This window comes from Harpia harpyja, chromosome 6, assembly GCF_026419915.1.
Source record: "Harpia harpyja isolate bHarHar1 chromosome 6, bHarHar1 primary haplotype, whole genome shotgun sequence".
Classification (NCBI taxonomy): domain Eukaryota; kingdom Metazoa; phylum Chordata; class Aves; order Accipitriformes; family Accipitridae; genus Harpia; species Harpia harpyja.
In genome coordinates, this window is record NC_068945.1 from 12,289,316 (window position 1) to 12,312,621 (window position 23,306).

Genomic DNA, 23,306 nt, shown 5'->3' on the forward strand with positions numbered 1-23,306 from the left:
TCCAACAAATACAAACACCCTTGGCATCCTGCCTGTTGAGTTCCACATTTTCTGGGGTGAACCAGTATGGCTTGATAAATGAACTGTAGTGACAAATTATTGAACTGGGGGTAAGTCTTCAGGGAGATGCGGACAGGTTCACACTAGCCATGAGGTACTCTGAGCAGGCTGGACACGAGGCAGTGACAACCTGTATGCTAGCGTGTTGCTGGGTGCCTTGGACAGCCAGATCCTAGCATGCATCCCCTGTACTGGTATTTTCACTCACTCCAAGAAAAAATAACAGCCTGTAACTTTTAAACCCTGGTTTTCTCCTGAGGGGAGAGACCATCAGTAGGCATAAAAGCTTCATTTTGATTTACAGCAGGCTGAGAGTCTAGCATGTTGCAGTCTTTCCATCTCTGTGCAGGATATGCTACCAATGCTCTCTGTTACATACGTTTCACCCTTTTACTGAATACACTTCGCTAGAAAATTGCTTCTGGTGTAAAGATAGCACTGTGTGAAACAGCAATACCACCTCACACAGCCAAACAACCTACGTCGGTAATGATGCAATTTTGCTAATGTATAATCTTTAACCAGTGTTGTGCTTTGGCAGGCTCACACTCTGCTGACCAACAAAACTATCACAATGACACGTGGTAGTGTTCACTTTCTCTTAAGCATTGCAAAAGCATGTTCCTCATTCAGCCTTGATGTCATCATACAGTTTTTGAACTATTGCTGCCACAGAGAAAAACATACTCTTCTTCATTTTATACTCACCCTTCATAGGACACTGTAATTCCTGCCACTACATGGTTCTCACAGCCAACAAAAAATTGCAGGAGACTGAAGACGTAGGCCAAAAATGACATGGTAAATGCAAACTTGGTTGCTCCAATGATGCCCATTTTGTATTTTTTCATTATGAGCCCTCCTAGGAAAATCCCAACACCTACAGGAGGTAAGGATGTCAATCCTGAAAGAGATTATAGAAGGGGAATGTTAAAATAAGAGAGTCACAATGGGCTCAAGAGCCAAAGTCTGTCCTCAGGCTGATGTCCCTGGCAGCTTTATGTTCTGTTGTGATGACTCTTAAGTGGCTTTGTGCTCAGCTCAATCCCTGGGTTGCATATACTATTTCTGAAGTGCCTAACCCTCAAACCCCGCTTCCATTGCAAGGCAGTTGTCAGATGTTGCAGCAATTAAAACTCCCACACCACATTCATTGCATATTTGGGGTGCCCTTGCTATAATAGAATAGAATAGAATAGAATAGAATAGAATACAATATATAAATACTTTATTCTGGTCCCATAGGCACCAAAGCTATAGTTTGTATGCTGCTTTTATATAGTTCAAGTTCAGGAGAGACTGCCATTTACATCAGCCTGTTCTGCAAGGAATTCAGTCCCAGAAAAAGCATGCCAGAACTTATCCCCATGCACTGCTTATAGCATAAGCAGTCATTACATGGTGTAACTCACCTATTAGAAAGTTAGATTTAGATGTAGATTGTCCATACTGCTGTTCCATGTACTTTGGTTTGTAAGTCAAGAAACCAATAAAGCTACTGAACTGTAACAGTGAGCAACACAAAAATGTAAAGTACATTCGATTACTCAATACTTTTTTCAGGGAGGTATAGAAATCTGAAAGAAAGGGATATATGAATTGGCTTTGAAAGATGCATGGCATAATTACTGGTAAGCAATCAACAAAACTTAGGGCAAAATCCTTCTCTCAGCTGTCCAAGTGCAAGTCATACTGATCTTCATTTGCATGCGAGTATCTGAAAGCAAAGTAAGGTTCTTGAAAAACACCAGAGGTTGAGATACAGGAATAGAATCCTAAAAGAAGACGGAAGTATGGGTTAGGGCCTGGGTGCTCTAGTGAGATCTGCACATGAAGACTAAAAGGGCTCTACACAGCAAAAACTTCTTTCAGCTTAACACGAATATTATCACAGGTTCAAGGCTAAGTGAGAGCTGCCTTTGTGGAGATGCCCAGTGTCTTCCTCTGGGATCTGAACAGAGACAGGAGAATTTGACTAATGATGCAAAGCCATCTCTTCCCACCACCTTTCCACCCTTTTCTTAGCCTAAGTACTGCACAACCAGAGCTAATATTCAAGCCTGCTGTGTTTTCCTCAGGCAGCAATATGCTTCAGAGTCTCTGTGAGCTGTATAATGATCAGATGAATAATTTGGCTTTCCATATCACAAAAGGAGCCTTCTAATATTTTCTTTAGGTTCTGATACAGAAACAACTTTTCCACTGTTCAAATTTCTTCTAGCACAAAATTTTAGAGGTAGGTGCCACTCAGGCGATCATTGCAGGTGATGCATGCAGAACCTCACAGTCTTGAACAAGCTCTTTGACTTCTAATAATCTTTAGCAGACCCCTCCTTTCCTGGGGATAGATAACTGGTTTAGACTGAAGTGCAGGGGAGGCAAAATATTTTGCAGAACTGTTACATTCCCACTGTACGTTGTGCCTATTGCTTTTCACATTTATACAACATGCAAAACACTTGCCTTTCAGTATTACTGACCACTTCCTTGGCTTAGGTTTTGCAGGAGTAAGTTTCTTCCTTGTGGCACCCATGTTTTCCAAGAGACCATGAGATTTGTCATTATTGGCTTCCTCCAGCTTTTTCAGACTCTTTGGTAGGAAGCAAAATGGAATAGCAGCTAGGAAACTGGTTACTCCACCTATTAAAAAACCAAGCCACCACGCACCCACCCAGCGGGAATCCTGCGGGGTGATAGTGATGCTTCCTAGAATTGAGGGAAACAGATACAAGTTACCTAAATGAAGATGTTGAACATTCCCACCCTTTATCTGCTAAAATAGCTACATTTTACAACATCTGACTTTCAGTGGCAATGGTAATCATCTAATGAGAGAGTGTTCACGCAATGAAGGCATCAGGAATCATACTCTGAATGGTGTTATGTTTCATCTGCCTTTCTACATCTTATGCTGACTGCTGTCTTGTGGCATATATGGCAACACAGAGGTCCTTACCCAACACATAAGAAACCAAATGGGTGGCAGACAGGCCCCAAGCATGGAATCCTTTTAGGGCTGATACATTTCTACCGAGACCATCCTCTGCTAACCTGAATTTTATAGGTTGCTATTAAGCATATAGGCATTCTCTGTGGCATCGGTGAGATTAGGCAAGACTTTAAACTTTGTATTGCAAGGAAGATGAGAGTAGTTGGTTATGTTTTTATGATTGTTACATGCAGGCATGTTTGGTGGTGGACCAACACTATAAGACTTTTCACTGCGTGACCAGAATTGGCTTACTGTCCTTACGCTTAAGTAAAATCAAACATTAGCTTAACAAAGGGCAAACACAAAATAGTTCATCTATCTAACTACAGGATCCTGAAGATCTGAAAACTTCTCTGTCCTGCTAGTAAAACAGGGTCACCCACTGCTGCTGCTACAGTGGGTCTTTTCCTGAGCAAGACATCACCAGTCCATACTGCCCGACTCCCCATCAGGCTGGTCCAGCGGTGGGGAGGTGGGCTGGCCAGGAAACACCACCTCAGAGATGGCTCCTGCCTCTTCCAGTGAAAGGGAACAGGATGAAGGACCACGGCCACCACTTATGGGGATTGCTTTGCCCTCTCTGGCATTTTGCAGATGTGAATACATACATGTGTTTTCTTTTCATCTGAATAAACAAGGCCTGGAAAAAAGTGTATAATGTACTGCAAACATTACATGAATTGTAAATAATGTAAAATTCTCAGTTGAAAGGGCGTGTAATCCACCAAAACTGTAAAACGGCTATGCTAGAAGAATCCTTTCACTAAGATCCCAGTTTAGTAAAACATCTCAGGTCTGTGAGAGTTCTTAGAACTAACTTTTAAAGTTAAACATGTATTTTAATAATTTAATCTTAAAACACAGTTCTAAAACATGTTCCCTGTCTAATTCTGCCTTTACCCTAAAATCTTCCAGTAATTTAATTAAATTGTAAAAAAGTATATAATAAAATTAATGAAATCAATATAAATTAAATATAAATTATATTATTATAATTAATATCATAAAAACTTATGCAACTGCGTAGAAGAACCTGTTATGAACAAGTATTAGCTTACTTTAATTTTTCCTCTGTTTTGCTTACCTAAATCCACAAATCCAATATCCACGTACAGTTTTGCACATAAAGATCCCAACAGGAAACCAAACATTGGGCCCAACATGGCTATTGTGTGCAAACATGCTGAAAATATAATGAAGCAGATACTAGTACATTTTAATGGTTGAACATTTTCTTCTGCAGAGGATCATTCACCTCATACTACAAATCTCTCAGTTTACTTCATGTTGAGATTACCTACATACACAGGAACATCCTCTTCTTTAGCAAAATCATCAAGATAAGAGATGCCCAATGGTGCTATTGGTGTCTCACCAATTCCACGTAACATGTTTCCCAGGAAGATATATATCCACATATATGATGATGGCTCCTTCTCACAGCCTATAGGTGAGAGTTTACATCTTTGTAATAGAATAGTTGAATGGGAAACAGTGCAAATCACAGGGAATTCAGCACATAAAACGATTATAGTTTAGTATTTAAGGCATTAACAGCATTTTCCTTAGATTAATGAAAGGCCGTCAACCTCATTATACCTTATAATAATCTTTTAATAACACTTTCCTCTGCCTCCACTGTATTCGGTTTCTAGAATATAGGTATCAGCCATCAGAAAAAATGCTCATGTAAAAAAACCGGCAGATTGATATTGTCATAAATATATTACCTGGCATGTAACATATATCTTTAACATGAGAATTTTGAGGTGTTTTCTGGGGCACAGCTTGCTGCTTTCTCTACCTATGTCCCATGCAAAGCAACATGTAAAACTGCTGTATTCCATATTGTAAGATAGATCATGGAAAACTCCGTTTATTTCCAGTTAACTCTATGCACTTTCGTGTCCTGTATGCTATCTCTTCCACCTCCCCAACTCCAGGTCCTGGGCAACTGAATCCCTTCAAACACTGTCTCAGCATCCCCTTCAGTGTTAGGGCGATCTTATTGTAATTTGGAAGTATGAACATAGGAAACTGGGGATCTGGATCCTTATAATTGGTGTTTGCTGAATGTTTCTTCTGCAAATGAGATACACAAAGTGCATTTAAGTGTTGGTAATGTTCCCAGACAGGTAGAGACTGAAGTTGGAAATCTAACCGAGCGACTTGCCTGGGCCAATGATTTACTGCACTTGCAACCAAGGATAAAACTAGCTCCTGTATTTGTACTTAGAATTACAGTTCCTTACCTGATTGGGAAACTTCCAACAAGGTTTTGTTCAGACCTTGATGTAGGGAACAGGGATTTATGCTTGATGTTAAGTTGGCTGAAGGAGCCGTATGTGATGCTGTCTCATACTTATAACTGAAAACACACAATAGTAGGTTTAGAAGCAGTGTGCACTAGGGAAATACTAGAGTAGTAGGGCAGGAACCACTCGACTACTGTTTCTCTAAACAGAAAAGTATCTTTGTTTAAATATCAACACAAAGTGCTACTGAAGGAGCAAAAGAGATTATTTAAGCACATTTGGAAAAACCAAAACACTAAAATGAAGAACAAATAAAAGTTGGAATCATCTGCATAGAAGACATAACATTTTAAGCTGGAAAATTCAAAAGGGCTTTTGAAAGTAACTCGGATAGGATTGAACTTTTGGTGTCAAAATTTGCGGTCGGGTCAGGTCCAAGTGAGCTCCCTGTGCTGACACCACAGTCAAGGAGATAAAGAAGAATCTCTTGAGTGTGAGTGGAAGTCCCCTTTACGTATTTTGGGGTGGTGGGGGAGTAGAGGAGTGAGGAGAAGCCATCCTCAGGTGGTACCTGTTTGCCTGCTAATTGGCATTGGCTGTAGAAGGAGCTGTTGTATAGTAGTGGTTGGATAAAGTTAGTGGCTAAAAGACACTCTTTAGCTGTATTTACAGGGAGCTGGGCAATGCTGCAGGGAGGCAGCTGAGCAGCTCAGGTGCTGGTAGCTCTTCAGATGCTTTAGCATGATCCTTTTCCCAGATACGAGACCTGCTGAGGTGCAAAGTACAATTAGCTTAAGCAGAACAACATGGTAAAGCACACATTCTGCTTCTAGGAACTGGGCTGGCTCTGTTAGACCAAGCAGGCTTATTTTTCAGGTTGAAACAAAGAGCATTTATCAGGAGATACAGTGCAGAACAATTTGCTCATAAAAATTCAGGCCCAGGTTCATGAGAAACTATGAGTTTCCCAATGTAGGTGAGCAATATACATAGTTTGGCCTAAGGAGTGGAAAATAAAAGTGTGATGCTAGTACAAGATCCACTATCATGATAAAAAGCATTCCTCAGTTTTCTTTTTACAGTTGTATACCTAAAATTACTCTAATACATTTAAGAGAGCAACAGAAATATGTCTTACTCTATATGCTATCACTGTATCAAAGCTATGGCTAGAAACATTATTGTGTATAAGCAACATGCGGTAATTCTTTGAGCCTGGAGAAGATGAATAAAAATTAGCTTAACCAGCCACAGAAAATCAGTTTAACCAGCCATGTGCATTTGGAACAGGCAAAAACCCTGGGGTCATTTCTACCAGCACTGATCCATCTGCAGGCTCTGCGTGAAGCTGAGAGGCTGCTTTGTGTGAGGAGCAGCTGTTTGCCACAGGAGAGGAAAATGCATCATCTTACACAACAAGGCTCTGGTTTCTTCTTTCAGGGAGCAAGATTTCTTCTAATGAGGATCTTTGTGAGTTGGTTTCTTCACAGAGTAAGCTCTGAATCCCTGATTTTACATGAGAGTTACCTGTTACTATAAAGTCAGTCAGGTAGAGATGTCACTCAATATGAAGTTACCCGCTCAGAGCTTTGAGATCCTGTTCAAAACAGTACAAACTTATTCTGGAAATCACATAGGTGAATTCTACATTTCTCATAATTTTATTCTGGTTCATAATGGTTTGGCTTTCCTGCCTATATGATCCAGACATCTCTATTAGCAACCAATGATGCCACATTCTTAGGTTAACACTGATTTTCCCAATAAGGAGCTCTTACAGTTTGCTATTCAGGAATAGTAAATAATTCATTAAAGCAATAGCACCAGCATAGTAGCATGGATGAAGATTTTCAAAGAACAATATGTTTTGTTTGAAAATTGAATTTTCATAAGATTTTCATAGATAAGTGTTTCCTCCTGAAAAAATAAATTCTAATGATTTTGTAAAATCATTTCCTTCCTTGCCTCTTTTCTGGACAAGTCTGACTAAAAACTAAAGCATTGTGATTTTCCTATTTTTTGGGGGAAGTTGAAATTTTACTTCAGAGGAGCCATAGTTTTCCAACCAGACCTAATGAACAGTGATGTGTGTGTCAAGCATGATTCATTGCACATCGAGGTGAGGCTCGATAGGCCTTTGGAAATCTAAGACTTACTATATACCAAGTTTCATTCAAAAACCAGAAAGCAGTATCCAATTCCAATGTTAGGTTGCCCAAATTAATCTTGATTAGTACTTACTATCCCATGAAGAAATGAGGCATTGCTGTTAAAAGACTTCCCAAAGCCATAGTAAAGCATCCAATAGCTATTACTTTGGGCCTATGAAGTTTAGCTCCAAAGTAGCTTACAAATGCAATCACCAGCAAGTTTCCTGGAAGGTAATGAACGAAAATTAGTGCCCAGTGCTGTGCCTTGTATTTCTCTGAACAGTTTTCTGCATGTTATGGAATATCAATTACCCATCTCAAAGCTCCCGTCGATGAAACCAACAGTAGATGACGTCAGGTCAAACCTTCGTTCGATCTGAGTGATGGAACTTTTCATAATCGTGCCAGACAAAGTTTTACTCAAGTAGCTGAATGATAAAGCAGCAAGAAATGCCTGAGGAAAGATTAAGACAGAAAATGGGAGGTAGAGGCAGGGAAACTTGTCACAGAGGGATCAAATATGTTTAAAACTGTGTGGAGCAATCAATCATCATCATCATGGTATAGGTTTGTTACTCAAATTGCAGTGACAACATTGTGTGTGAATTTTCATGTACCCTAATGCTGTGGAGCGCCAGGGTGGTCTCTCAGCAATGTCTGCTCCTGCTCTGGTTTTCCCTGCTGGAGAGGGCCGGTGCTACGTGCTGCACTGAGAGCAGCTGCTTGCTTTAGGGTTCAGGTTTGCAATAGTTGTCTTAATGACCAGAAAGCCCGATCTTCCCTGCATTGCTGGCCAGAGGTGTTCCAAAGCAGAAATCCTATGGACTGTGGAACTTACTTAAATTTGGCAAACAACTCACTGGGGACTACTTGTCTTACCTATATCCTGACATTAAATTTATCAAATAGCTGAGGCCCTGTGTTGGGCAGCAAAAATGGTGGGATTTCTAGATGTTGCAGAAATGTAAAGTTTGCCAGAGGTAAAACACCTAATCAGGATAGATGTACTGATACTAGTCCAACCTAAAATTAATCTTAGCCCCAATTAACTTCTGCTTGGGTCACGTCACTTATTTTAGGCCAGTTCATAACTGGTTCTAACTCAAATATATAGATAGCTATGGCATCAAAACAAAGGCTCTATGCAAGTTTTTATGGTGTCCCAGTATGTGGAAGGTGGTACAGACTGGTTGAGTTCATCTCTGTCTCAGATGATATATTTTGAAATGTGTGGAACATGGCTATGTCACCTGTATACCATACACCTCATAAGGGAAAGCTTAATATTCTTTATAATTTTATAGTTGCTTCCATCGACACACATTGTGGCTTTTGCAAATAAAGATGTATTTGATAAAAAGTTAAACTAAGTTTGTTTAAATATTATCCAACTATTTCAACATAGTCTAAAAAACAAATAGACTTATTGCTCACTAGGTAAAAGTTCCGATACAACACAAAATTGGGTAAGTAAACAAAAGTAAATATAGATTTAGACTTTGCAATACTATCTACTGTAAGGAATGAAGCCAATCCTGGAAATAAAAGCTTGAAAATAGGTATATTTATTCTCTTTTTGTCTAAGAACAAAGAGAAAAATCTCACAAGTGTGGGCTTTGTCCTGACATGGTTCGTATTTCCTGATCTCATTTGTCGATGAGTCTGTGAGAACCACCTGTCTTGTGTTATGCCAACAGTGCTTTCAGGGGTTTTGGCTGAAATCACAAACCGCTGATAATCATGAAAACACAAACAAAAATGACTTGGGTATTTTGGGTTTGAAAATGCAATCCCCGGGTAAACCACAAGACATTTAACAGGAAGGTGAGGAAGAATAACAGTTTGTCTTTTATTACCTCCAAGGTATTGTGTCTATTAAACTCTAACTGCCATAAAGTTAGACACAGATCCACAGTCGTGCAGCATTGCCCGCATACATGATGGCAAAGTTAGTCCTGCGAGTCTCCCAGAGAGATCAGATTCTATTTTTGCAGGTGTATATGGGTGGCAAATGTGAGTCATATAAAATAAAAAAATAGAACAACCTTTGCCTGATACTTGAGCCAAACTATTTTGGATGTTTGAGAAGCTTGCAATTACCTATTTTTTTCCATTAATCTTTCCTTTTACAGACCTTTTTATAGAAAGAAACGTGTCCCTGATTGTAACTCCATTAGGCCTATGGAATTTAGCCCGAGATGAAGCTGGCTGAAGAAGTAGTCAAAACATAAACCCGAACACATCACTGGCAAAAGAAATCTTGCCCTTGTAGTATTTGCAGCTCAGCCAGAAGCAATAAACACCAAGGCTTTAACACAAAAGCAAAATTCTCATTAGTTTACTTGCTTTGTTCCGTCAATTCTTCTTGTGCATTCCTGAAAGCTTGGATGCTTGTGGGAATCAGTGGACTGTTTGACATACAGCCCTGGATTAGATAAAAGTCCTGGAATACAATTTACCTCACCTTATTTTGGCCCTAAGAGAATGGGTGGTGATAGCAACCTGCAGACAACAGTGTATCATAGCCGTCTATTTTAGGATGCTTCAAGTCTCCCACTGGAGGTTGCTACCTCTCTCCAATGACCAAAAAGGGGATCTACCTATGAGTAACTTGAGAGGAAATATGTTGAATCAGGATTTTTTATTTTCTTTAGGACAAAGACAAGATCCAACCCTTCCTTGTACCTCCAGTGTGTATCCAGTTCCAGAAAAGGTAGAGGGAACAGGAATGAAGTAGTCTGTCATGTCCTATCTTGAACAACATTTCTTAACATATGACAACAGTAATTTGTGGTGATATTGGTAAGGCACCAAACCTTCAAGCCTGTGCAACAGGAAGTCTTCTTTTTGACTGGTAGATTTTTGTTTGCTTCATCATCCAAAAGCTGGGCAGGTTCTGCTTCCTGATTTGAGTCTTCGACATTGCTGGATTCGGTTTCCACTGTCATAGTTGACTTCTTTACTGAGTGATCTGAACCCAAGAGAAAACAATAATAAATACAAAAGCAAATATGCCAAAATAGAGTTGCTTAAGGACCTTTCTGATGAAACAGTAGTTAACAGGAAAATGCTGAGATGTTGAAACTGAATCTTTTCATTGGAAAGGGTTTGGCTCAATGACTTGGGTGTTTCAAAGCGTATATTTGTTTAAATTTGAAGTATTTTGTTTTCACATCTTTCTTTTCAAGGGAAATGGTCTTCACCCTCTCCACTGCTCCCTACTCCCTCCCCTCCTTTTTTCAGTCTAGAATGACTTTTAATGCTAAAAAGACCATTTCCACAAAACAGTAAGAGACAAAGTCTCTGTCCAGAAATAAACTACCAGGGTCAACAAAGCATCAGTGCTGAAGCACACGGAGCCCTAGTGAAGCTCTGAATTTGAGGTCACATGGCTTAGGACCCAGTCGTCCTTTTAGTAAGAAAGATCTCTGTAGTAACACTGTGCCATCCTACTTCTTCACACTGGCCTGTTGGAAACAATTGTTAATGACAAAATAATTGATTATTTTAGCTACCTGACCTTCTATAAGGAGATTATATGTTTTTTCTTCTTGCAATAGTATACAGGGCATCCTAATCTGCTCCTGTTTGCAGAGTGCTGTCTATATCCCCTGATGCATGAAATCATCTGCAACTCAGCAGTTCAGCAGCACTGCTCCAGTTCCCCTGGGAAAAGAACACCCTGTAGCCATAGAGGACAAATCTTACCCCTTCTTTAGTATAACATATTTTTTCATTGTCAAAAGCCTTGTTTCATGATTAAGTTGCATTTGGTTTTGTTGCAATGAATAGTACAATACTTCACATCTTTTCTCAGTTTTTTAAAACACTATTTCTGAGAGATAAGTAAGCAATTAAAAAGAATACTTCAGTGAAAAGCTGTAAGGGAAGCCTATGTATCTATTTGCAAAGTTTATTTAAAGAATGAAAACACTTGCCCGTTTGTGCAACTCCAACTACAAACAGAACAGATTTCTGAAGGAAGATCCAGATGCCACTGCAGAGCCCCTCGGAAAAAAATGGGTCACTTGAAACAAACTCTCTTCAGATCTGCAGATCTTGACACACAGGGGAGATGATAGAAGTATTGAAACTAATGACCCCAAGTCAGAACTCAGAAATCATAGCTCACAGGAACTGATTTATTTCACCTTTCATAGCAGTCTCCTCATTTGAGAAAAAGGTGAAAGGGGGGGTGGGGTGGTGGGGAATCATACAAAGAAGGCTTTTCCATGCTTGACTGGATCTGAACAAAGTTGGATGACCTTTTCCAGTGCTGGAAAAAGTCCATCTGCAATTGCAAATTGCTCTGCTGCAGGCCATATAGCAGAGTAACATTTGTCAGAGCGTTTAAAGGGTAGGCATTGCTCTAATACATGATGGTGAAGAACATTTTTCTTCACTCAGATGGAAGAGGGTTAATACCTAAGAATAAGACAAATACACAAACAAAGATTTAAACAATTTAGGAGGTTCTTGGGCTTAATTTCATGAGCATGTCCTTAGGTACTACTGCTGGCATGAATAATTCCTTTTGTTTCCCACTGCTCGTACCTGCTTCACACACTCTTCACTTATGTGAATACTACTGCTTCTGTGCCTGTGCTGTAAGTCTGGGTCAGAACACATATCTGGATGAAAAATAGCTTTTCCTTCCCCTTGGCTCCTCAGACAGACAGGAACAAGAAGTAGAGGAAAGAATTTCCTCAGGTCTGCACAACTACCAACCAAAATGCTTATGAAATGAGATTCTTGGCGCTCAGGAAAAGTTAGTACACAAATACTTTTGAGCATTTGGTCCTCTGAAATTTACCTGTTCCCATGTAATCTGAAGATATTAGTTTCTTCCTGCTATTATGATACATTAAAGACTACAATAAGATGCTGAGGTAGCATGTCATTGCAGTTCACAGGACTAAAGAATTGGCTTTTTTAGAAGGTACAACATGACTTAGAGTCTGAATATAAGGAGAGAAGGAATGAAGGCAGAGAAACATGAAGATAGAAAGAAGAGACAAAGTAGAGAAAAGAGAAAGGCAGTTAGGTATCCATACATGTAACTGAAGAAGTTTCGATATTAGCAGGCTATCCCAGTAAATGTTTCAGAGAAAGACTGTGAAGGCACAAGAAGGGAGGACAGTCAGATTGAAAGTGTGAGCAGCAAGTATCAAAGAGGAGATTAAGCAGTTAGAGGTCAACAGTGAAAAAGGCATCCAGAGGCAGAAGTTAGGGTACCAGGCAAGATAAAGGATAAAAGAAGAGAAGAAAAAGAAAGTAAACTTCATCTTGGCAGGGGGGGGCACGGGCAAAAATCTGTTTGATGCACACAGAAAAGTGTGAAGGCAGCTAGAAAGTGGTAGTTGGCTCAGCACTGTCAGTACTGAGCTCCTCCTGTGATCCAGGGGAAGGACTCCTAGGCAAGAACAGGGATGACCAGCTCCTGTCAGTGGTGAATGACACACCTTACCATTGCTTTGCAAAGGTGCTACTAAAGATGGTGGTACTTTTTCTGGGGAAGAGTGGGTTGGGGGAAAGAAGCGAAAAGATGATGCAACCTGTGCTGGAGAAATGTTAGAGCTAGCTACGTGCAAGGACCAACAGTTGGAGCTGCTGGCAGCATCTCCTCCCATCCTCAGTTGACCCTGACCTACATGGAAATCTGCTGGAGATACAAGATATCCAGGCTGGGGAAATGCCATGCCACAAGAAGATTAGAAAAAAAGATAAAAGGTCGATTCACAACTGATGTCAACATACATCAGCTGTTGAGCCTGACAGTTTCAAGTATTGATGAAATTGCTATTTTAGATTTATTTCGCTAGTGTTTCATTAGTGGTTTTTTCCATGTTTAATAAACCAAGAATCTGGTTACAAGCAAATGAAAAGTACGAAGCTTTCTGCACCAAATGTGTTCATTCAGTTATATGGCTTCTCTAAAACTGTTATGTTTTGCCTGCACAAACCATTCTGCTGTAGTAATGACCTGAAGGTAATTGGATTTGCGGAAGGACAAGACCAGTCAAGTAACATATTGGCATTGTTTAGGTAGTCACTCAACCTAAACAAAAATCACCCTGACTTCCTTTCTGAGGGAAGAAAACAAGCCTCTTCCCAAAAGCAAATATGAGACAAAAACCCCGCCAGAACCCACCAAGCCATACTATGAGAATGAAAGCAAACACTATTCCAGTTCACTTTTGCATCATACTCTGGGAGGATTTGACAAACAGCTCGTTACACTTGTTTGGTCTTGTGCTCAGTACAGTCTCTTCTGAGAAACACTGTAGATGGAGAAAGATCAAGGGTTTTAACTAATAGTCAGTGTTGATCATTTGTGTTGGTGGGAGCTGAGGGCTTTCACAGCATCATGGGAACCATGTGGCACCTTGCAAATCCGTTCCAGAGTACAGCAGCCAGCCTTGGAAAGGACAGCCGCAGACTTCTTCAGTGCTTCAGGGTGTATGACCTTATAGGGGCCATGGCCTAACTCTGTGCCTGTTAGGTAGATCTACTCCTTAATGAACATTAAAAAAATTCTATCTTGGTTTTCTACCCCCTAATTATATACAAATTATAATGAATAAGAGCACCAATTTAAACACCTTAACATGAATAACCACTGATTAGTTTACAAAGGTCAAGACAATAGTTTGCTACAGATTTTGTAGATACTTATGAAAAAAAAAAAAAAAGATGATTGAGGAATTTTCAGAATCCAACACAGACACTGTAAGTCCTTGGGCTATTTCTCACTGTAGTTGTACTCTCAGGGGCTATATCACCATGCAATAGACTACCACATCACAAATCAAGAGCCAGATTTTACCCAGTAGTTTATGGAACTGTATTGATTTACACTAATTGCAGTGCTAATCCAATTATCTTATTGATTTTTAAATATATTAATGAATCATAAGACCTTTTAAGTTATTGTAATATGAAAAATGAATATCACAGCACTGTGCAGGTCTAAATACTGCTTACACTGCTCACGACATATGATGCTTACTGTTCAGAGACACACATAGAAATGTATGATGCCATCATTAAAGCACTGACATTTACAACAGGAATGTTACTGGTGTTCTGGCCACAGGAAATGCAACTAGTACTACACAGGTAATGTTCATTAGCTGCAAACACTAAATGGCAACATTTTAAGATTAAGAGAAAAGAATATTAAAGAGGTTCCTACCTAGGTTCTGTATCCACAACAACAGCAGTTATACTACCACACAAGTGCTCAAAAGTCAGAGTATTCTCTCCTTAAGCAAGTCTGTGCTGGTACTTGGTAGAAGAATCATTAACTTCTAACACAAACTATGGTTTAGGCAGTTTTAATCTCGTCTCCTCCCAGTTCTGCCCTCTGTTAAAGGTCCCAAAATACATGTTTATCCACAGTGGTCAAAAATTAATTAGGTAGAAAATGTGCAAGTGTGTTCCTTCTGTACACTCTTGTGAAACAGCTTTTTTCCTGTGCTTGTCAAGATTATAATAGTTCATACCTTCCTGGCATTTAAAAATGGGGTGTCCCAACTTTAGAAGTGTTCCTGGTTACTGATAGCTAAAACATATTTTGGTATGAAGTTTTATTTTCATAGTCTATAGCTGAAGTCCATTCAGCTAAGACCTGCTAGAGCCAGCCAAGGACTTGCAGGAAGATAAAATATAATGCCTTGGGTACATTGAACAAACTGGGTGTTCAAGAAACACTTGTGCTTCAAAGACTGTTCAGATTTATAGGTCAGTGCTATTAACAGCACAGGTAAACCCAGCATGAAAGTATATTGGGGCTATATGTACTTTGGAGCAGCCCTTTACCTACTTACAGCTCTAGTTCAAGGAAACCTGAACTGTTTTCCTGAGTATTTTATTAGATTGTGCCCTTGTTGTGGATTATGCCTGATTCCTGGGAGTGATTGTAGTTAAAAGAGAAGTCATTCTTAAAGCATGTGAACTATGACTACTGTCTGCCTGGACATTACACGAAAATGTGCCATTCCTTGTAGTTCATGTGCCCTTCTCTGCCACCACTGTCACCATGCCCATTCTTTTACTTGCTATGAACAATTACAGCCTACTTATTAACGCTGACCTTTGGATAATCTTAATTAAATTTTGCCTTCAATACTGTTATCAGCAATACCTTGCACCGTTCATGGCTTTTCTGACTCTCAACCAGACAGTTCCCTTTAGCTTCCTAGAACAAGAGACATCATTATCAAGAAAATGGTAGTCACTCCAAAGCTATATGTCAGGGCAATTCAACTGCAAATATTAGTAAAATTATAAAATAAGAATGCAGGAGGAATCCAGATCACAAATCCAGTCTGCAAACTCAAAAGCACATTTTGTGAAAAGGCCAAGCCCTGCCTTGAGAACAATAAGAATTGCATTCCCTCCTACTCCATCCTCTTCTAAGGCTACTGGGAAAGATTGGTCTTCTGAGGCATAAGAACCTTCTTTTAATTTCCGGTCATGATCAGATTATATTCTGGTTTTGAACTGACAGGGTGCTTTAACTTTAAAAGCTCTTCCTCTCAATCTGATACTTAGGACTCAACCTTGATCATAAATGAAGAGAGCACAGTTTTTCAACCTGTTTTACTAGGTAAACAAGCTAATCATGTTTAATAATTTCATGAAAAATAGGCTCTCTTGACTGTGCAGCACATCCTTGGAGCCCTTGGCTACAGTGTTTTCTATCTGGATCCATATTTCATCAATTCACATGGCTAAAAATGTATAAAATATTCCAGGTGTAATATCTCACCAGTGCCACATCTTGAAATATTAACTATTGCTTATCTCTAGCCTTGTCAGCTAAGAAGCTTCTAACCTGGAGGAGAAATTCCTGTTATTGGACATCAACTGTGCAACTTTCTATTTAATATTACATTCCGCTCCTATTTTGCCATTCTCAGGTTCATTCTTCTTTTTTCCCTCTATGATATCCAGACTCTCCTCTGTTTAACCATCCCATCCAACTTTGTGCCGTTAACTGTTATTTCAAAAAGTGAAGCTGGAATGTCGTGCATAATATACTTAGAAATCTAATAACAGTAATGAAAACTGAAGAGACAGACCGGTGCCTAGCTGAGAAACCTAAAATAGATAGGTCTTAACCATTGACTTAATCAAAATTTGGGATGCCTTCCAAAATAAAGTAATCTCAGAGAAAAGCTTAGAGAAAGTCTTAGCATCACAGCATAATTTAGACTGGAAGGAAACTCTGGAGCTCATCTGGTCCAATCCTCTGCATTAAAAGCAGGACTAACGTCAAAGTTTGCTGGTGTTGCTCAGGGTCTCATCAAGTTGGGTTTTGTATGGAAATCTCCAAGGAAGGAGGTTCCACAGCCTCCCTTGGCACCTGGTCCAGTGTCTGACCACTCTCACAATAAATAACTTGCATACATAGATGTATGTGTATGTATAGTTGGAATCTCCTTTGCTGCAACTTGTGTCTATTGCTTCTCATCTTCTTGCTGTGCATCACCTGTGCACAGGGGAGAGTCTGATGCTATCTTCTGTATAAGCACCCACTAGATAGCTGAAGAAAGCAGTAAGATCCATCATTCGCTCAACTTGATTCAGTTTATCAATGTCTGTCTTGTTTTAGAGAGCCTCAAACCAGACACAACATTCCAAATGCAGCCTGAGAAGTACTGAACAGAGGGAAAGAACCATTTTTCCAGATCTTCTGGTCTTTAATAACTGTAGCCTAATATGCAGTTAGCCTTGTAAGCTCAAATGTGCACTACCATCTCATGTTCAACTCACCATCCACCAGGACCCAAACGTCCTTTTGTGCAAAGCTGTTTCCTGTCTAGCTGACTCCCTTGAGGTATTCTGTGGATAGATTCATTCTATCCCAGGTGCAGGGCTTTGCATTTTCCTTTGCTTTATGAGTTCCTGTCAACCTGTTTCTCTATCCTCACCAAACCTCCTCTGCCATTCTGCCCTTCAGCACATGAACTGCTCCTTTCCTCAGTTTGGTATCCTACATGGACTTGCTGAGAGCACTTCCAGTCCTATTTTCCAAATCCTTAATGAAGTTCTTGACCATTATCAGCCCCAGTATTGACTGCTGAGGAACATCCCTAGCAACTGGCCATCAGCTTCTGGGCTTTGAACTGCTGATCACAATTTCAAATCTTCTAGTTTTCTACTCACCCTATAGTGGGTAGACTATATCTCACCTGTTTGACTACCAGGATAATAAGGGAGACTGTGCCAAAGGTCTTGCTAAAGTCCCAGTAAACAACAAGTACTGGTCTGGCCTTGTCCACCAGACCAGTCAATCCATCATAGAAGACAACCAGCTTGGTCAGGCCTTGATTTGCCTTTGGTAAATCCACGCTGTCTGTTCCCAATCACCAGTCCATTGCGTGCCCAATAATGGCTTCAAGGATAACTTGTTCCATAATCTTCCAAAAAACTTCTCTTGCTATTTTATTGATTCTTTTTATTTGTAACTTTTTCTGCAGAACTGGTTTTAGTTTTCCATGACTAAGTGATCAATAACATGGTCAAGGGGGGCTTCATTCATTGTTGCAGAGAAAAAACATGGTGTTATGTTATGATTGCATCCATCAGATTTAGGTCTGAATTAAAAAAACCCCAACACCACCGTCCCCTGCAATTTAAAAGAGTCAATCATATCCTCACAGTCAGATGATCATGTACTTAGCATTAACTACATGCGAGAGGTCGAAATTCATGGTCCTACAACAGATGTGGGCCTTTTCTTCTCAGAGGCAGGGATTCTTCATGTTCTGTTGTGGCATAAATCATCAACCACCCATTTCCAGAAGGTTTTTTTATACCATGATTGACATTTTCTAGTGACAAGATAGGCATCTTGGGCCTTGTTTATTGTTCTTTATTACAAGATGGCATACCATACTTCTGCTAATCTGTACGGTTACTGATGTTCCACCAAGGGCACATACATACACTCAAACACCTGTGTCCTCATCCTTCTTCAAAGGTGTGTCACAAGCTCCACTATTATGCTCTGACTATGTCAAGATAAGTGTACCCTCTTTTTTTACAGTGTTTTTTGATAGAGCCTTGCATTCCCAAGGTTTCATTTTCAGGTTGTCTTCAGATGTATTAGCAGACATACCCAAAGGGGTTTTTTTGCCTTTTGATCCTAAAAATATGAAAAGGCACAGAGCTAAATGTACTCTGTAATTTGGAAGTAGTAGAACCTATAGAAAAAGTGCTACTTTCTTTTTCATATAGTGAAATGGGAAACTATTCCTTTGATTTCCTCATTCTAACATATGAATACACAGCAATTTCTTCCCATTTTTTTTTCTAGTCCTGTATATACCATTAATTTATAACTTTTCAGAAATTAAAATATCTTTTATACTTTGCTTTCTGTATGGCTGAGAAGAATTTTCTATATTCAGACTGCTGTTGACCAAGCTGTCTGTGGAAGCATTGACGTTCAAAGTGGACTTTTTGAACCAAGAACTGTTGACTAAAAGTACCAGAATGGGAAATAGGAAACTACTGAAGTCAAATCAAAGACTTTGGTCTCACACCTGAAAAAAAGACATATCTCATCCTTTTTTTCACCCAAGGCCTCCCATATAACTGTAAGTTACACTCATGGGAAAAATTGGATTATGATAGTAAAAATCCCCTTAATAAGAACACTGAGATATCAGTAATTGCTGATTACTCCTGAGAATAAAAACAATCCTTACAAAAGTCACACTAAGAATCACCTTTACCACAGGAGCTGGTTGCAGACTCCTCCAGGCAGAGGGTGGCAGCAGACTCCCACCAGAAGAAGTGGCTGCCAAGGCACCAGTTTGCAAGGGGCGAGCAGCAGTAGCAGGGAGCAGGCAGCCAGGCAGAGGCCAACTGCAGTAGACAGCTTTGATTAGAGCCCTTTTTATTCTCGGGACACTAATCCCTAAATAAAGAAAATCAATGTATTTCAAAATTTAACTCTTAGTTAATGAACTAAGTAAAAGGGATGGTGTACAGCTAAGCAAATGTTAAGATACTACAGGAATCTTGAGAACGTGAAAAACCTTATGATAATGGAAAGGTTTCTTGGTGTTCCTGTTTCAGTGCATCTAGTTTCAGCTTGTTGTTGTAGAGATAACAAGAAAGAAAAGCATGCTGACAAGCTGATTTTGTGTCGCCATCCTAGCTAATGTCTGGGACGTGTTCCTTCCACTGTTCTGTGGAGCTTTTGTCTTTCACAAGAACTCATTGATTTGCATCATGTATCTATCTGGGGAAAAGTAGATCAGGATGTGCTATTTTAATGATATTTCGTATTGTTTTATTTGAAATACAAAGGGTAGTGTTTAATGCTGATTGTACAGCTTCTCTTTGCATTCAGTCTTAATCAGCAGCTCGGTTTGGAGTTGTTATTATAGATGCAGAATTGAAGACGTGCAAGTCATTCGTAGGTGAGAATACTTAGACTTTTGTAGGAGCTAGTCCAAAAGCATGCTGCATCATAGCATAACAGCAATGAAAAACACGCATACTTAGGTGAAATCCCCAGGGCAAAACCCCCATCACCTTCACATGGTCTGGGATATTACCCGAGATATAAGGACTGAAAAAAATATTATGGTTCAAGTAATTGAATACCTGGCATTATATACAACACAACTTCACTAAGCTGTTTTTCTGTCTTGTTACACAAGAGCAGATCTTTTACAGGAATGGTCAAGTCTTGATGTAAAGACTACACATGACAGAAAATTCTATAATATCCCAAAGACAGTTGTTCCAGTGAAAAAAAGTTATCTTATTTCTAATGCAGTTTTGTCCTGTTTGATTTCCAGGCACTCAAACATAGTCTACCTTTGCAGAATTAAATAAACAGACTTTTGCTGACTGCATAGTACTTTCACATTTTTTTTTTTTCTAAACCAGTCTCCATTTCTCAGCATCTTGTTTTAGAAGTGCCAACATCATGGGATCAAGGAGAGGGTTCTGGTTACCACCATGTACAACAACCTTTCAAAAACTTATCTTGCTCAACAGCCATGAGAGAAAGTTTCCTGACCTGGTCACCATAAAGCTGGTGCTCCGCTTGCTCTCCACTAAATCCTTTCCTTATTTACTCTCTTAAAAATTCAATGAACTGTATTAATCTGTGACGAACTGTTGGTTAACCAACCTCCTGATGATATTAACCACATTTTGCTTAAGTAAGGTTACTCTAAATCACCATTAAAGGGCCCCACCTTCAAATTGGTCTCAGAATTTAACAGCTACTATGGACTTTCTTTCTTCCAGAGACTGATTAGCACTGGATGAAGAACTGTCTCATGCAGCACTTGCTTAACAATAGTCCAGGGTACAAGAAGAGACAACCAGCCTGAGTCAGACCTATGACCCCTGTAGCGCAAAGGCTTTTGCTGACAGGGGCTGCTCTATGAGTGGGGACGAGTTGGTAGCTGAAGGCCAACGCGGTGCAGGTTGTACACCCAGCACCTCATCAGGGTCAGCAGAGCTGAGGCAGCAACAGCTACTGGTCCCAGCCTCAGGCCAGTGACCATTAGCCAAAGGCAAGTTAAGAAGTCAGGCCCTACGACAATCCTGGAAACCCAGACGATAATTCAGGAGAGGGCTCAGCACATGCAAACCTTCAAAATGGCTCAGATGAGGACTGCATGTGCAAGCTGGAGCTGAAATGGGGCTCTGGGGCCCATGGGCAGAAATGGAGGTGGGTCCCAGCAGAGGCAGGTCAGGGCCATCAGTGCCCTCAAAGCCCTGACAGACAATAGCCAAGGGAGGATGCTTAGGGAAAGCGAGAGTCAGCAGTATGTATGACATGTCTACTGTTCTCCCAATAGCCAATTAGTTTCAAAATACAAGAGAAGTCTTGAGCAGAACCAGGAGGCAAAGGCAGGTACCTAATGACCCACATGGCATTTTCTTTTCTATGACTACCCTCTCTCCCTCTGAACCTACATATACAAAATTTCTTTGTGAGGATTTCTCAAGTCTCACATCTGTTGTGTGAAAAGCCAACTCCTTTGCTTTGAACATCCCCTCTACTTTCTCAGTTTGGTGCTCCCCAGTACTTGTGATGGAAGAGATGCTGAGCAGCTGATCCCTAGCAACACCTTCCATGCCACTTACAGTTCTCCATTTTGCTATCTTTTTTCCACACTAACCAGCCCTAATCTCTCTTGCTATTGGTCATCCTTGTAGTCTTACCCATAACCATGCTTTCTCATATTGTCTTTCACTCTCCAGGCATTCTTTTTTTTTCTTTTTTTTTGGCCTGGGACTTTTGGAGGTGGTCTTTACACTTTAAGGAACCTTCAATACATTTTTTCATCTTCACCTAGTCACTATTTAAATCTGTAAACTTCTATCCCCATAATTCTACTATTGGTGAGATGAAACATTCCCTCTGTTCATTTATGCTCTACTTGCTAGTTTTCAATATCCTCCCATGCTCTTCTTCTGTTAAACAAGTGTGATCACTTTCTTCATATTTCTCATGATTATCAGTAATGGTTCTCTATTTACAAATACTTATAAAATACCCCTGTGACTTACTTAGCTACTTGCGCGTCTATGTGCTATGCACTTCATAGCTTCTAGAGAGAAGTAACTTTTTTTCTTTCAGTGTTATGCAGAATTAAGTTGCATGTTTCAAACAGTTAATCTGTGTTGTGACATCAACAGTCAAAGTAGCCAAAGTGGTAATGTCAATGTTTTCTCTCAGATGATAATAATCATGTTGCCATTTAAAAATATTACAATAGTTGTTTCATACATCAATCATCTTACTCATTATTTTGAGCACACCAAGGAGGCAGCCTACCGTTATTCAGCCTATGTATTCTTTTTGATACATTCACACCATTTATTTGCTCTCTGTCTTTTGGCAATTCCCTCAGATTACAGGACCACATATAGCAATTTAATAGTGGCACAAGGATGGGGTACCTGTTCTACTGTCTGTGTCCTGAAGATACTGATGCTTCTTTCCTCTCAAATGCTGGCAGGGCATGAGCTATAGATCAAATGCATTGTTCCCACAGTCTACTGACCTGATCTTTTTGCCTCCTTAATTTGTTAGAATTCCTCGGTTTCCCTCCTGACATGATTAGAAATTATGTGCCTCTAAGACAGACATACTATATCATTTGAGAGTTACATTTTTTGCTGGGAAGTAGAAGAGAAAATGTGCACTGGCTCACGTGCCCCAGGCCTGGTTGCACATGCACCAGCATGTGTCACGGACTGGTACCCTTGTCTTCTCCCTTACGTGCCAGTTACGGTCCTTGCTATAACTTGAAAATGTATGAATACCATTTTACATGGCATACAGCCCCTGGGTACTACTTCACAAGGTTCTGAGTCCCACTCTAACCTCAAGGGCTGACATCAATGTTTGGGAAATCTCCTCAGCCAATTCTTTTAACAGTCTCACCTTTGAAAATGAAAGGCATTTGCTTCTTTGCAGTCTCTCAATTGTGGTTTAATACCTCTAATTCTAAAAAGAAAAGAAAAAAATCCAAATTTGTTGACCTTTGTGAGACAGTACCAGTTGCAGATTTAGTTTAAGATGAAGAATTCTGGTAAAAAGAACCTGACAGGTCCAAATCCCTTTGTGCTGACACCATTTGTTCATCTGTTATAACAAATTCAAATTATGTATCTCTAGTCAGACACTCATCCATGCATCCATGTTAATACTTGAAGTATTAAAATAAAGTAGCAGACTAGAAAATGTTTTGAAGTGGGAGTGGAGTATATCTGCTTGGTAACACAGTATTATCATTGCCAAAGAGGAAGAGAAGAGAGTGCTCATTTTTAAACCATAATGAAAATAATACTTACTGA

General features: G+C 39.8%; 1 protein-coding gene across 5 annotated transcripts in view; it reads right to left on the reverse strand.

The window, feature by feature from the left end:
* The window catches only part of LOC128143515 (solute carrier organic anion transporter family member 1C1-like), a 59,649-nt gene that overhangs the window by 7,931 nt on the left and 28,412 nt on the right, over window positions 1-23,306 (reverse strand). Inside the window, exons 1-11 of one of the 5 annotated variants that reach the window (XM_052790817.1) lie at window positions 14,653-14,792; window positions 11,396-11,515; window positions 10,274-10,428; window positions 7,770-7,911; window positions 7,549-7,681; window positions 5,305-5,420; window positions 4,350-4,496; window positions 4,137-4,235; window positions 2,524-2,766; window positions 1,473-1,637; window positions 769-964 (exon numbers count right to left, since the gene is read on the reverse strand). In XM_052790817.1, coding sequence (XP_052646777.1) covers window positions 769-964; window positions 1,473-1,637; window positions 2,524-2,766; window positions 4,137-4,235; window positions 4,350-4,496; window positions 5,305-5,420; window positions 7,549-7,681; window positions 7,770-7,911; window positions 10,274-10,405 — 1,373 coding nt within the window. In that variant the 5' untranslated portion in view covers window positions 10,406-10,428; window positions 11,396-11,515; window positions 14,653-14,792. Of the gene's footprint in view, window positions 1-768; window positions 965-1,472; window positions 1,638-2,523; window positions 2,767-4,136; window positions 4,236-4,349; window positions 4,497-5,304; window positions 5,421-7,548; window positions 7,682-7,768; window positions 7,912-10,273; window positions 10,429-11,395; window positions 11,516-14,652; window positions 14,830-22,893; window positions 22,928-23,306 lie in introns of those variants that run through there. The other 4 variants (XM_052790814.1, XM_052790818.1, XM_052790819.1 and 1 more) reach the window with 4 other exon arrangements.